This window comes from Colletotrichum siamense, assembly GCF_013390195.1.
Source record: "Colletotrichum siamense strain Cg363 chromosome Unknown KSG_Cg363_contig10, whole genome shotgun sequence".
Lineage (NCBI taxonomy): Eukaryota > Fungi > Ascomycota > Sordariomycetes > Glomerellales > Glomerellaceae > Colletotrichum > Colletotrichum siamense.
The window spans coordinates 2,687,357-2,701,171 of NW_023501023.1; the positions used below are offsets into that span (position 1 = coordinate 2,687,357).

At 52.9% G+C, this 13,815-nt stretch overlaps 6 protein-coding genes across 6 annotated transcripts; 5 read left to right on the forward strand and 1 right to left on the reverse strand.

Moving 5' to 3' along the window:
* Window positions 1-506: 506 nt before the first annotated feature.
* Window positions 507-765, forward strand: CGCS363_v014602 (uncharacterized protein; the record flags this gene model as incomplete). The annotated part of the gene is made up of 2 exons (XM_036646451.1): window positions 507-683; window positions 739-765. 2 exons carry the CDS (start codon window positions 507-509, stop codon window positions 763-765), a joined length of 204 nt encoding a protein of 67 aa, XP_036488563.1.
* A 1,724-nt stretch (window positions 766-2,489) lies between these two features.
* Window positions 2,490-3,994, forward strand: sol5-5 (Bifunctional solanapyrone synthase; the record flags this gene model as incomplete). Its single annotated transcript, XM_036646452.1, has 4 exons — window positions 2,490-2,921; window positions 2,980-3,407; window positions 3,466-3,674; window positions 3,720-3,994. The coding sequence occupies 4 exons, from the start codon at window positions 2,490-2,492 to the stop codon at window positions 3,992-3,994; spliced, it is 1,344 nt and encodes a 447-aa protein (XP_036488562.1).
* Window positions 3,995-4,576: 582 nt separating this feature from the next.
* sleL-1 (Cortical fragment-lytic enzyme) lies at window positions 4,577-4,819 on the reverse strand (the record flags this gene model as incomplete). The annotated part of the gene is made up of 1 exon (XM_036646453.1): window positions 4,577-4,819. One exon carries the CDS (start codon window positions 4,817-4,819, stop codon window positions 4,577-4,579), a length of 243 nt encoding a protein of 80 aa, XP_036488385.1.
* A 1,728-nt stretch (window positions 4,820-6,547) lies between these two features.
* On the forward strand, window positions 6,548-10,320 carry CGCS363_v014605 (Calcium-transporting ATPase 2; the record flags this gene model as incomplete). Its single annotated transcript, XM_036646454.1, has 2 exons — window positions 6,548-9,166; window positions 9,223-10,320. 2 exons carry the CDS (start codon window positions 6,548-6,550, stop codon window positions 10,318-10,320), a joined length of 3,717 nt encoding a protein of 1,238 aa, XP_036488372.1.
* Window positions 10,321-11,137: 817 nt separating this feature from the next.
* On the forward strand, window positions 11,138-12,927 carry eglD-5 (putative endo-beta-1,4-glucanase D; the record flags this gene model as incomplete). Its single annotated transcript, XM_036646455.1, has 4 exons — window positions 11,138-11,142; window positions 11,307-11,439; window positions 11,503-11,951; window positions 12,834-12,927. 4 exons carry the CDS (start codon window positions 11,138-11,140, stop codon window positions 12,925-12,927), a joined length of 681 nt encoding a protein of 226 aa, XP_036488559.1.
* Window positions 12,928-13,008: 81 nt separating this feature from the next.
* Window positions 13,009-13,782, forward strand: udh (Uronate dehydrogenase; the record flags this gene model as incomplete). The annotated part of the gene is made up of 1 exon (XM_036646456.1): window positions 13,009-13,782. The coding sequence occupies one exon, from the start codon at window positions 13,009-13,011 to the stop codon at window positions 13,780-13,782; it is 774 nt and encodes a 257-aa protein (XP_036488558.1).
* Window positions 13,783-13,815: the final 33 nt, after the last annotated feature.

Sequence of the window (13,815 nt, forward strand, 5' to 3'; positions counted from 1 at the left end):
CAAAACACCACGAGATCGAGTCGAAAATGAAAGGCAAGTCTGATAAAATATCGTCAAAGACCAACGCATTGGCTTGAAAAAGGTTCCCGACCTAGACCTGGTCTAAATTTCCATCATTGATGAGCCATAGCTTGATAAGGCTCAATGGTCTTGTGCGGAGGTTGGGAGTGAGAGTCAAAAGCTATGGCCAACATGATTGGCAGTACTAGTGCAAACGTCTACGAGTTCCCGAAACTCAGTTATACTCCTGCTCAATCTCGGTGAAGTCAAATCCTAGATAGTCGTAGTCAACTCCCGAACCGGCATATTCAATCATCATACACAGAGCACCACAAAATGCTTGGATCGAGTTGACCCGACGAAGCCGAAGTAACAAACATAAAAGGCGGCAACCAAATCATCTGGCTCTCAGAAGAAGTCATCCAAACCATTCAGTTCATCCCTTCACTGCCCCAAAGCTCAATCTTACAACGCAAGTTTAACTACACCAGCCTCTAGAATTCACAATGCAGTTCAAGATTGCCATTGTTACTCTCTTTGCTGCTATGGCCATGGCCAACCCGGCCATCAGGCAGTCCAATGCCCTAGAGCACCCGAAGCTCGTTGGCCGCCCTAGGGGCGGCGACACCCCCTCCCAACCTAGCTGCTGTTCATACATTCCTGGCGAATGCCAGTCGTCTTGTGTAAGTTGACTGGGTCCATAAGATGAATTGAGATCCAAGCTAATCACTCTCCAAGTGCCCCTCTGGATGCCCCACTGATTAAGCGACGCAAGAATCTTGCACGGCCATGTCAGATGCCTTTGGTGGAAAGATTGGCTGGAGCTTGACTAAGGCATCTAGGTACAAAAGCTTTCCGCAGTTCCGATAACCATACGATCATCAACGCAACTGCATAGAATCCCAGGTAGAAAGCCGATATAATAGATTTGCTCCAAAATGATGAGGCCAAATAAATTGTGATGTAGACCACATCTGAACCAGACCCAGAGACCCATCACCACCATAACCACCATCACCACCAGGCTTGAAAGGCTGTCTCTGCAAGGTTTCCAAATGTAGTTTACTAGACCGCTTCACACCCATCTCAGCATTAGTCGCAAAAAGAGTTTTGAACTTTCGCTGTTGAACCGCCGCAAGCACCCCCTTCGCAGGACTTGGATTCGGTTGAAGCACTTCATACTTCAACTTGTACGAAGCATGGTCGCGAACGAGTATGCGCTCATCGAAGAAGGTTTCGCCAAAGTAGACACGCCGAATAGCACCCTCTCCGTAACCCTCCAACACTGCTGATCGGGTGCAGATGGTCTTCAACCGAATGCTATGAATGATGTCTAATGGGACATACTTGCGACCACCCGGGCCATGCCTATGCGAATTGACTATGATCTCACGGCGTCTCGAGAAATTTGGTTCAACGAAAGATTGGAAACTGGAAAAGGCTACGTTTGGGTTTTTGATCGTCTTCGGGAAGCAAAGCTTTTGCCTGACGGACGACGCAACTGAACTTGTAAAATCCACCGGTTCGTGAGCTTCTGTTCAGATGGCGGGAACGCCTAGAATATTATGTAGAAAGATAGAAAATCGCGTGTTCCAAATATTCGAACTTGGGGTTCACTGACGGTATCCCAACGAAATTTCCCAACCTTCAAGTGGATGATGTTATTTTCCTTTTTACTGGCTGCAGCAAATAGCAAGGGGCGCTCGTAAAAGCCCCACATGGGAATTCGGCTTTCACGGTTTTCGATCGTTCTCTTCCGCTGGACAGACTCCCATGCTCTTCTAATGACTTGAGCTTATCATCCAGGAGAAGTTGATCTAAACCGTAGTGAGATGGGAGCAGTGCAGTTTGATCATCTGTAACTTGCTGACATGCGGGGCCGGACGCTACCGCTACGGAGATCTCGGAGTTAGATACGAACCCCAAGCTGACAGTGGATCCCCGGCATGTGGCTGTCAGGATACCCCAAGCCGATAAGATTGACGTCAGTGAATGCATTTGCCGCTGAGACAGGTGCCCGAACGTGCTGATTCCCTTACAGACCTTACGATAGTTCAATTGCCTTGCCCCCGTATCAACAAGTCTTCTGATTGGCATCATCTGCAGTCGAGCCAAGGTAAAAGACGGCGGACTCTTCTTAGGCCGACAGACGCCTGTCTTCTGGCTTCACGGCGCTTATGAAATCAGGTTGCAATCGATGCCGGAGGTCGCACACATAAATACCAACATTCCATTCTCTTTTCCCCAAATCTCCACAGGCCACACATTCTTTTCTGCGACACGTGTGCGAGAACATATTGTAGCTATGCGTGGTAGTTTTTTCCTGCCCGCTTTTCTGGCTCCCCAGCTCCAGAGGAATAATGAAATCAGTCTTTCCAGGTCTAGCTGCCCACAAGCAGTAAGTGATACTCATATCAGTGCAGTTCATGGAGATAATGACCTTGCAACAGTGTCACCAATTGAGCTTGGAGTTTGGTTCGGCAGTCCACATGGGCGGAAATGACCCCGACTTTTCAGTCTGGGACGCGAAGCAGCAAGAAGTCGTTCCAGCTTGTCGCATAGAGCCCACGTCCGCAAGTGATGTTGCAAGGGCCCTTGAGATTATTGTTGACAACTGGTGTCGGTTCGCCGTCAAGGGAGGCGGCCATTCGACAAATGTTGACGCCTCCAACTCGGTTGGCGGGGTAACGATTGACTTGAACCGAATGGATCATATTGAGTTGGCAGATGACAGATCCTGGGCCAATCTAGGCCCCGGATTGGTTTTGGGAGAGGCGTACGCGGCGTTGGAGCAGCACGGATTGTCAAGCATTGCGGGACGAGTTGCCGATGTTGGTGTGCCTGGCTACACTCTCGGAGGAGGAATTTCGAACCTATCCCCGCAGTATGGGCTGGCAGTGGACAATGTCTACGAGTATCAGGTCAGTTACACAGGCAGGGAATGGACTCGATAATCAGTGTTGATACTAACATCTTCAGGTCGTGCTGCCCAATTCCACGATCGTGAACGCCAGCGAGGCGGTGAACCCAGACTTGTACTTCGCCCTACGGGGAGGCGGCAACAACTTCGGCATTGTCACAAACTTCCGTTCTCGGCTCGTACCGCAAGGGCAGCTGTTGTCGGGAGACAAGACGTTTCATGCAAACTACACGGCGCCATTGCTCGACGAGGTCTTCGATCTCACCACAACGAAATCCAACGACACCTCCATGTGTTTCTCGACTCGATATTTCTGGGACTCTTCGGAGAGTCGTTTCCAAATATCCGTCACTCAAGCATATTACGAGCCGGTCCTCGAGCCCGCCGTGTTTGACAGCCTCAATCAAATACCGTTTGAATCCAGCACCGTGAGGGTGGATTGGATGAGTAATTTTGCGCTGGAGAACGTCGGCCCTCGTGTGCTGAGGTAAGGCATTGTTCAAACCACAGTTTGATAATCATTTCATGAACTGACACGGACTTAGACGATTGTACGCCACCGTCACATTCCGTCCATCTCGAGAGCTGTATGAACAGGTACAAGACATATTTGCGGAAGAGGCCGAGGCTGTTAAGGATACGCCGGGATTTGCGTCTTCAATCGTACTTCAGGCGCTGCACATCAACGCCATCAAGGCGATGAAAGTACGTGGCGGAAACGCATTGGGGATTGAGTCCGACGAACCATTGAATAGTAAGTCCGCTTCCAAAAACATTGAAACATCCCTAACGATGACAGTCGCTCTATTCACTCTCGGCTGGCGAGATCGCGAAGACGACGAGGCAATGAATGCCTACGCTGACAGGTGGCTGACGAGATCCAAGCAGCGGGCATCCGAAATGAATCTTTTGCATCCATGGCTGTACATCAACTACGCGAAGCATGACCAAGATCCGTTTTCTGGGTACGGGGAGGCGAACAAGTTGCGTCTTCAGAGAATCCAGAAGGCCGTTGACCCGCGAGGTATCATGACGTCTCAGGGATTGTGCCGTGGCTCATTCAAACTCAATTAGTCACAATGGCGAAGTGCATGGTGTTACTTTCGTAGTCGACCTCAATTATGCCTCATTTATGGATAGGTAGTGGGCGGCCGTAATGATCGGGAGTAAAGTTTTGTTCTTTGGCAGCTGTAGGCGATTGCGAGCTTCATTATCTAGTTCTTCCGATCACAAAAGGAACTCTTTGAATGTTAGTCCGCTAGAGACCAACAGCCAGCATACGGTTGCAATGGGGACAGTTAACCGGGTGGCCGTGGAAGGAAGGTTTGATGATCCAATGCCCAAGTACTTGATCGAAGCAATTTGCATGGTTGACTTACGATAATCTAGATCGCCTCCGACAGGCATCTTCTCTAACACAGGCTGTGTCCTTGGCACCAAGAGTCTTGTAGAGCATGGAACGAGTAAGAGTGTTGTATTTGTTAATGTTGAGGGTATTATGCTTCTGAAACATATAGTATCCGGGGGACTGATGGCAGTGATAGTGTCAAAGCATATCAAAGGCCTGCGTTCAGTATACCACGCATCCCAACACTGAAAGTTGTACTTCCGAACTCGTCCAAAATCGATTCGATTCTGGGTCCATCGGGATTGAATTCAGCAGGGGACGACAATGGTCTTGTCGGCGGGGATCGAGTCGGGGTTGGGAATGCCGTTGATCTCGGCGAGGTGGGCAGCGGTGGTGCCGAAGTCGGCCGCGATGTCGTTGAGGGTGTCTCCGCTGACGATGTAGTACCAGCCCATACCGGGCTCGGCCTTGTTGTGTCTGCAACCGCGCTTGGCCTCGGACAGACCAGCGAGGGCAGCGACAGCGTAGAGGACGATGGAAGAGGTCTTCATTATGACGATAGTTTGAAAGAGTGAATTAGGTGGGTCGTTGATTAGACTGTGGGCTCAATGATAGAATGGATGGAGATGGGATGAACTACCATGACATAGGCGACGATGGCCTTTAAATACTGTTCGGAGTTCGTGATGGTGTGCCAGGCGGATGACGGGCGCGGCAATGCGGCCATTAATGCGTTACGACTCAAGTGCCTGGCGACACGGAGGCGGTGATAAAGTTTATTTGACAAGCACCCCATCATTTCCTGTTCGATCACAATCACAATATAGTAAATAGGATAGCTCCGACATGCCGAAAGTCCATTTACAAAACGAGCAACTCGCATTCTCGTACTTCAATTAACTCAGACGAGAGTCCAACATGATTATAGGTTTGTCTGTCCCAGTGTGTCTTCAACTCGGCTTCCGCGGCGTGTCGATATGGCCATCGCAAAAGACCGAAGGCAGCATAGCGGAGTCTCGGCATGTCCAGTTACCACTGATAACTTGCTGACGTCTCCTTTGCCCGTCTCATCAAGGCCAACCTCATTTCTGTAACAACTCTTCGTTAAGATTGGGTGGCATAGCCCGGATTAGAACTTCTGCGCCATCTTCGCATCACGCGTTGGTTATTGAAACCTGCGAGGGACTATGAGTTTCACTCCAAGATGAGGTTAGGATGTCGGTATGCCCGTGACTGCTGCACAGCAAAAGCAGCCGGCTTTCATTGAAAAGTGCGACCGTTGGCTCAAGAAACTGAACCGGAGTTGCGCGTGTTCTCTCCAGGACAGCGGTCGACCTCAAGTCTTTGAAGTAGGTTCATCGTTGACCGTTGACCCATCATTCAATTGGGATCAGCCAAAATGCTGCACAAAATCAGTCGCATGTTGCAGATCACAGCTCCTGATTGAGTCAGTGCGTCTCCGCTTGGCATCAGATATAGCCACCTCGTTACATAAATAACTCCGAAGCAAATGATGTCAGGGGTCGAAGCGAGGTCTCTGGAGACGGATCCCGCCAAGGGGCTTCCTTGCCGGTTAGCCGCGGCACGGCGCCAAGGCCAAATTGAGGCTTCCCACTTCGCGCTTGAACGAGCAGAAAGTTGCCCCCTGGCGATATCCACAGCTCATTCATCCTCCGAGGAAAACACAGCCACGCCGACACCGAAAACACGGCGTTTGAGGCCCCGACCACCACCGCGAACGGCCACGGAGGCGATAGACTTTCAGTAAACATGGATCTCCGCCTCGCCCCGTGACCGGAACAACACGATGGAGGCAAACGCAACCGGAACGCCCGATGGCCACGTGCCACAAGAATGTCGTAACGCCGAGTCTCACCGTTTGCCCTCAATGAGGGTCCGGTCCCTCTCAGCACCCCCACCGGTCCCCAGACCATAAGGCTTGTGCAACCCATACGGCCCCCAGAGCCGTACATAATCGAGCCAGTCACATCGCCATAGCGTGCCGAGAAGCCTTGGACCTTCTCTCGGCACCGCAGTGAGATTCGCCAAGATGCAATGACGCGGCTCTTGAGATCCGTCTTGGTGTTCCCCCAACCTGCAGCTTTGGCTCCCTTGGCGATGGAATGACCAGAACATATTACCAAATGGCACCCCCGGCTTCGAGGGAGGGGTCCCGCTCTAAAGCTGTTCTGTCTTTTCTTGTCGTCAATTCTTGCCAGTTTTGACTTTCACCGACACTCCACGGCCGGTTCGAATTTCTCTGGGCAGCCACACGTACGATGACCGACGAGATCACTGCTGCACCACGACAGCAGGACTCCGGCCCAGCTGGGTCAAGCTCGTACAACCACCACTTTTCAAAACAACAAATGGGCGACGACGAGAAAGAGCTTGACCTCCGCGATGATTCCAACATCCAAAACAACAAGTTTGCGTTTACGCCGACGCAGCTGCATAAGCTGATCACCGCCCGAAGCCTATCAGCGCTCCGCGCCTTCGGAGGTCTCCCTGGATTGGCCGCAGGTCTCCGGACAGATCTCGCCGCTGGCCTCAGTGTCGACGAGACCGACCTCGATGGAGCGATATCCTTTCAAGAGGCAGTAGCCGCCGGCGAGGGACATCGATCTGCCGAAATCACTCCCCTACCGACAGCTCCAACACACGAACATGGCTTCAAGATCGATCTGGACATTGGCCAACATGAAGAGAAGGGCTTCACCGACCGCAGACGCATATTTGGCGAGAACCGGCTGCCCAAGCGGAAGCAAAAATCATTCATGAGGTTAGCATGGATCGCGTTCAATGACAAGCTCATGTTCCTCCTCACACTATCGGCCACGATTTCATTAGCCCTCGGTATCTATGAGTCGGTCGATGCAGCGGAGAGCGAGAACAAGATCCAATGGGTCGACGGAGTGACTGTCGTCGTCGCCATCTTTGTCATCGTCTTCGCCAGTGCAGCCACGGACTGGCAGAAGAACCACAGGTTCGCGAAGCTCAACGAGAGAAAGGAGCAACGAGACGTCAAGGTCATTCGATCGGGCAAGACGCAAAACCTATCGGTATACGAGGTGCTGGTGGGGGACATCATGCACATAGAGACTGGTGATGTTGTCGCTGTTGATGGTGTCCTGGTCCAAGGCTCTGGTATTCAGATCGACGAGTCAACGATCTCTGGCGAGTCGGAACTGGTGCACAAGAACGTCCCTAGCGAGAGTGACATTCGCAACAAGAAGGCTCACAGATCATCGGCGACTGACCCATTTATTCTCAGCGGCACGACGGTGTCTGGTGGCGTCGGCGCGTACTTGGTCACCTCGGTTGGCACCAATTCGACCTACGGTAGGACTCTGATGTCGCTGAGAGAGGACGTGGATGAAACTCCGCTGCAGCAGAAGTTGGGTAAGCTCGCCAAGCAGCTCATCACCTTTGGCGCCATCGCCGGCATCATCTTCTTCCTTATCCTCTTCATTCGCTTCCTGGTGGGACTTCGATCGATGTCTGGTAGTTCCTCGGAGAAGGCTGAGACTTTCTTCAAGCTGCTCATCCTTGCCGTCACTGTTGTCGTGATCACCGTCCCGGAAGGTCTTGCTCTTGCGGTGACGCTTGCCCTTGCCTTTGCCACCACCAGAATGCTGAAGGATAAGAACCTGGTCCGCCTGATTCGTTCATGTGAGATTATGGGCAACGCGACATGTATCTGCTCTGACAAGACGGGCACGTTGACCCAGAACAACATGACTGTCGTTGCCGGCCGCATAGGCATCTCTGAGCGCTTCGGTGACATCGTGAAAGTGCCGTCAACCACGACAGAAGAAGCTGATAAGGGTGCTGTGAGCGATTCTGGGGCCAGCGACGACAACCCTCGAGGGCTTCTGGACTCGCTCAGCGACGATGTGAAAACGTTGATGAAGAATAGTGTCTGCCTCAACTCGACTGCGTTCGAGAGCGATGACCCGAAAGATCCCGGCTTCGTCGGCACAAGCACCGAGACGGCCTTGCTTAGATTTGGCCGTGACTTCCTGGCCATGGGCCCTCTCAATGAAGAGCGAGCGAACAACGAGGTCGCCGACATGTTCCCCTTCGATGCCTCGCGGAAGTGGATGGCGGTCATGGCAAAGGTTTCTGAAGGGAAGTACAGGCTGCTCGTCAAGGGCGCGGCTGAGGTGGTCTTCGACCAGTGCTCCTTCATCCTCAAGAACCCCAAGACAGGACTCGGTGTCCAAGTCATCACCGCCGACGCCCGCGAAGACATGCGCTCTACAATCCGAGACTACGCCTCGCAGATGCTGCGGCCCATTGTCGTCGCCTACAAAGACGTGGATGCCGCCGAAGCATTTGAGAACCCCGATGACCCCGACTCAATCAAATTCGAGAAGCACTTCAGTGATATGACGTTCGTTGGAGTGTTTGGCATTCGCGACCCTCTCCGACCGGAAGTCCCCGACTCTGTGCGCCAGTGTCAAGAGGCAGGCGTGTTCGTCCGCATGGTCACCGGCGACAACTTCCTGACGGCGAAAGCCATCGCGAAAGAGTGCGGGATCTACAGTCCGGGAGGTCTGGCTATGGACGGACCGACGTTCCGAAAGCTGACCCCTGCTCAATTGGACTTGGTCATCCCCCGCCTTCAGGTTCTGGCTCGATCTAGCCCGGAAGACAAGCTGCTTTTAGTCACACACCTGAAAGGAATGGGTGAGACTGTCGCCGTCACTGGTGATGGAACCAACGACGCGTTGGCCCTCAAGGCGGCCGATGTGGGCTTCGCTATGGGAATCCAGGGCACGGAGGTGTCCAAGGAGGCTGCATCCATCATCCTGCTTGATGATAACTTTGCATCCATTGTCAAAGCTTTGATCTGGGGCCGCACGGTAAATATCGCAGTGAAGAAGTTCCTGCAGGTGAGTGACACCAAATACTGCGAAAGATACAGGATCGTTGCTAACGAAGCGCACAGTTCCAATTCACTATCAACATCACTGCCGGTACTCTCACTGTCGTCTCAGAGCTGGTTGGTGACTCGCTCTTCACCATCGTCCAGCTTCTCTGGATCAACCTCATCATGGACATCTTCGCGTCACTTGGATTAGCTACCGATTACCCTTCGCACGACTTCGTTCGGCAGCGCCCAGAGCCCCGTAAGGCGCCCATCGTTACCATCACCATGTGGAAGATGATTCTGTGCCAGGCCGTCTACCAGCTCGCCGTGATGTTCACGCTGCACTACGCCGGCGAGTCTCTCTGGGGAATCGACACCAGCGACCAAAACCAAGTGCGGTCCTTCCAAACAATGGTCTTCAACATCTACGTGTTCATGCAGTTCTTCAATCAGCACAACTGCCGGCGTGTTGACAACCGACTTAATATCTGGTACCAAGGCGTCCTCCGCAACCCATGGTTCATCGGCGTCCAGTGCGCCACTCTAGCAGGTCAGATGATCATCATCTGGAAGGGTGGTCAGGCCTTCGACACCCGCCCTCTCGATGGCCCGCAATGGGGTTGGTCCATGCTGTTCGGCGTACTGGTCATCCCCCTCGGAGCAATTATCCGCCAGATCCCTGATGAGTGGGTGTATGCTTTCTTCCAGATGATCAAGAGAGCCTTCGTTGGAACTCTATACGGCATGTCCAAGCTCCTGCCATCCAGATGGCGGAAGAAGGCGGAAGAGGAAGCAGAGGACTTGGGAGCAATGGAGAGTTGGGTCCTGCAGACTGGTGCCGCGCTCCTGCGACCAATGAACTACGAATGGGGTAGCACGACACCACCGCCCGGCGGCGGACTCGCCGGTCGCGTTTCCAGCATCCCTGCCGCTCAGAGAGAGGCCTTGGCACGCGCGGCCCGGGCTGGAACAGGTGACAACGAGATCGATGTCCCGCAGCTCATCGAGAACGCGCGGTACGCCAAGGTGGAGCTATCCTACGGCCTCGAAGTCCACCCTGGGACCCCCAAAGAGGACCCGATCTTGCTTACGTCCATCGGGATCGATGGCAAGAAGTGCCCTCCGAGTCAAGATCCCGAGATCTTGAGATATTTGCAGCGTCCCCACTCCAATTAATCATGAGGCGATGTTGTTCTTTACGGTGTTGGTGGAATGTTTGCTTTTCGCATGAGACACGCTCACGCGTGATGACGCATATCTACACAGACTTATCATGTAATAACATGTCGGGAATCAGGCCTTGGCAGAGAGTATGTCTTAATGCTTACAACGTCACATCATGTTAGATAGATTTAATGAATTCACGGGTTGCTTATTTCTCGGTGCTCGTCGTGTTGAACCACAAGTCGGGACACTTGATAATTGTCGCAAGTTCAAGTAGCAGGTGACTTGTTTCAGCGCAGTACTATTATCCACCTATACAGAAAACCAATATCCGCCGGTACCCGTCGCTTTGGTTCCATCCGGAACTTGCCTCGCCGGCGACTTCTGCCGGTCTATAGGCTATTTCAACCGGACATATTGCCAAGGCTTCTCAACCAGAAAAGGACACATTCACTAACTATCTTAGTGTACCGTACTTTCTCTCCCAATCCAAACGCTACTATATGACGGTTCCCAAAGTCTGTCGAAAGATGTGCCGTGATGGCTGTCGGGAACTTCTGCCCGCTGTAACCCTACATTCCGATGTAGAAGGACCGACAGTTCATAAGGCGAAGCTGATCATGAACAGCTTGCTCCTCACTCCAAGCGATTGCCACTCAAGCTTCATACGCAAGGGATGCAGTGATACGTTGACTGCATGGTAGCCATATCCGAAATGCGTATAAAGAAGCATAGGCCCAACGTCTGCTGGTTGGATATTCCTCTGGGCAAAGGAAGACGATCAGAGTAATTGCAAAGTATTCCCAACAAGTTGGCTTAGTTAATCATCATGAAGTTGATCGTTATCGTCGCAGCGGCGCTTCTTGCGCAAGGCGCTGTGGGACATTCCATCTTTCAACAATTATGGGTTGATGGAGCTGACATGATAAGTCCACATCTCACTTCAAGTATCATAGACCTGCTTGACTGACTCTTGTTCACGGATCGCAATGCGCCAGAGTACCTCCGAGCAATTCGCCAGTAACCAACGTCGCTGGGTCTGACATCCGGTGCAACGTTGGGGGAACCCAAGGTGTCGGTGCCAAATGCCCTGTCAAGGCCGGCGGCACAGTAACCATTGAGATGCACGCGGTATGAAAGCCCCTCTTACTCGAGTTTTCTCAGAGTGCGAGACTGATCCGGCATTTGATCTAGCAACCCGGTGACCGAAACTGCAAGAACGAAGCGATTGGCGGTTCTCACTACGGCCCCGTAATCGTCTACCTCAGCAAAGTCGATAACGCCGCCTCTGCCGACGGATCCTCGGCTTGGTTCAAGATCTTCGAGGACGGCTGGTCCGCCAAGTCCGGCGCGGGCTCCGGCGACGATGACAACTGGGGCGTCAAAGATCTCAACGCCTGCTGCGGCAAGATGGACGTGCCCATCAGCAAGGACCTCGCCGACGGCGACTATCTCCTACGAGCCGAGGTCATTGCCTTACACACTGCTGGGTCTTCTGGCGGGGCGCAGTTCTACATGACGTGCTATCAGATCTCGATCTCAGGAGGTACTGGCACGGCCAAGCCGTCGACTGTCAGCTTTCCTGGAGCGTACAAGGCGAGTGATCCCGGGATTTTGGTGAATATCCACAGCAAGCTGTCTGGGTACGTCGTTCCGGGAGGTTCGGTGGCTTCAATAGGAACGACGAAGGCGGCGGGCTCCGGGTGCGGTAGTGGTTGTGCTTCAACTTGCGATGCTAGCAAGGGCCCAGTTGGGACGGCGATTCCGGTTACCGGCGGGGGTAGCGGCGGGACTTCTCCTGGCACTGGGAGTCCGCCGTCGTGTACGGTTGCCAAATATGGGCAATGCGGTGGACAAGGTTGGACAGGGTGTACTACTTGTGCGGTAAGTTTGATCCCTCCCAGTTTTGATGAGAAAGATGCTGATACCTGCTTGTTAGTCTGGATCAACCTGCCAGGGAGTGTCGGTGCCTTACTACTATCAATGCGCCTGAGGTCGTTGGTCAGGCGTGACTGGAAACATCGTACAGTTTGGGCAATTAAAGCATGTATTTTGAGAATAACCCGGAACAAGACTCGCGGCTTTGCGAATCTTTGATCAATGCTTTGGAGACCCACTCATCGTCATGTTCAAGAGCGCTGTATGTAAGCCAAAGCACAAGCCTGATGCCTTGAATACACAAGAACATCGGCTTTATGAATCAGAATGTTGGTCATGTTCATTTCACACCACCCACCAAAGACGCAGTCCAAGATGTTAAGACCAGATTGGCTAGGGCATCTCTTGAGCGACGACCGTACTCAATACGACCCCTGGCCCCTTCAATGCCGTGCGGGGAAAGCCCTACAGAGTGGGGGAGGGGATCATCTGGCAGGGACCGCTTGACTCGGTGCAACTTCGGGTCTCACAGAGCAACAGTCTCCTCTCAAAAGAAGTGATATTCTCGCGTAAGGCCCACGAAGAATGCAAGGGAGCCTCAGACACGTTTGTTTACCCTCGGCGCTTTGAAGGCTGATAACTAGTAGCCAACAAAGAGCTATCTCGTTGTGTTCAAGCATCAACACCACCATGGGCAAACGCGTCGTCTTCACCGGTGGCTCCGGCGTCGCGGGCCGCTAGGTGATTCAGGAACTCCTCCGCTACGGTCACGAGGTCATCAACCTCGACATCGTCCCTCTCGACAACCCCGCCGTCCACACGATGAGATGCGACGTGAGCGACGCCGGTCAGGTCTACAGCGCGCTTCACACTCAAATTCGCCTCAGCCAGCCCCTCGAGAAGTCTTCAATCCCTGACGCCGTCATCCACTTCGCCGGATATGCCCGCCCACTTCTCGCTCCAGACAACGAAATCTTCAAGACAAACGTCAACAGCATCCACAACATCGTTGAAGCAGCGTGTAAATTGGGCATCAAGAAGGTCATCCTGGCGAGCAGCGTCTGCGTCTACGGTGTCACCTTTGCCGAGGAGCGGCGCCAGTTCACCTCATTCCCCATCGACGAAGAGACCGACTGCAACCCCACGGATCCTTACGCGCTTTCCAAGATCGTGGGAGAGACTATTGCCAGGAGCTTCGCGAGCCGCTTCGGTGTGGATATTTACTGTCTTCGCATTGGTGCTGTCATTGAGCCTGAGAAGTACGCCGAGAGCTTTTCTGGGTACATCAACCAGCCAGAGGCCTGGGATGTCCACGGATGGTCTTACATAGACGCGAGAGACCTCGGGCAGATGTGTCATCTTGGTCTTGAGAGGAACGGACTTGGCTGGCAGGTGTTCAATGCCACCAACGACGAGATCACGAATACGGAGAACACGACTGCGTTCTTGAGCCGCGTGAGCCCGTCGACTCCATTCACGCGGGAGATGGGAGAGCGTGAGGCGCCGATGTCAAACAGGAAGATTCAGGCCATGTTGGGATTTAGAGAAGAGCATCCGTGGATGAGGTACATTCCCATTACCAAGAAGACGGTATGATAGACGCATTGTTGTCAAAATATCCACGTACGC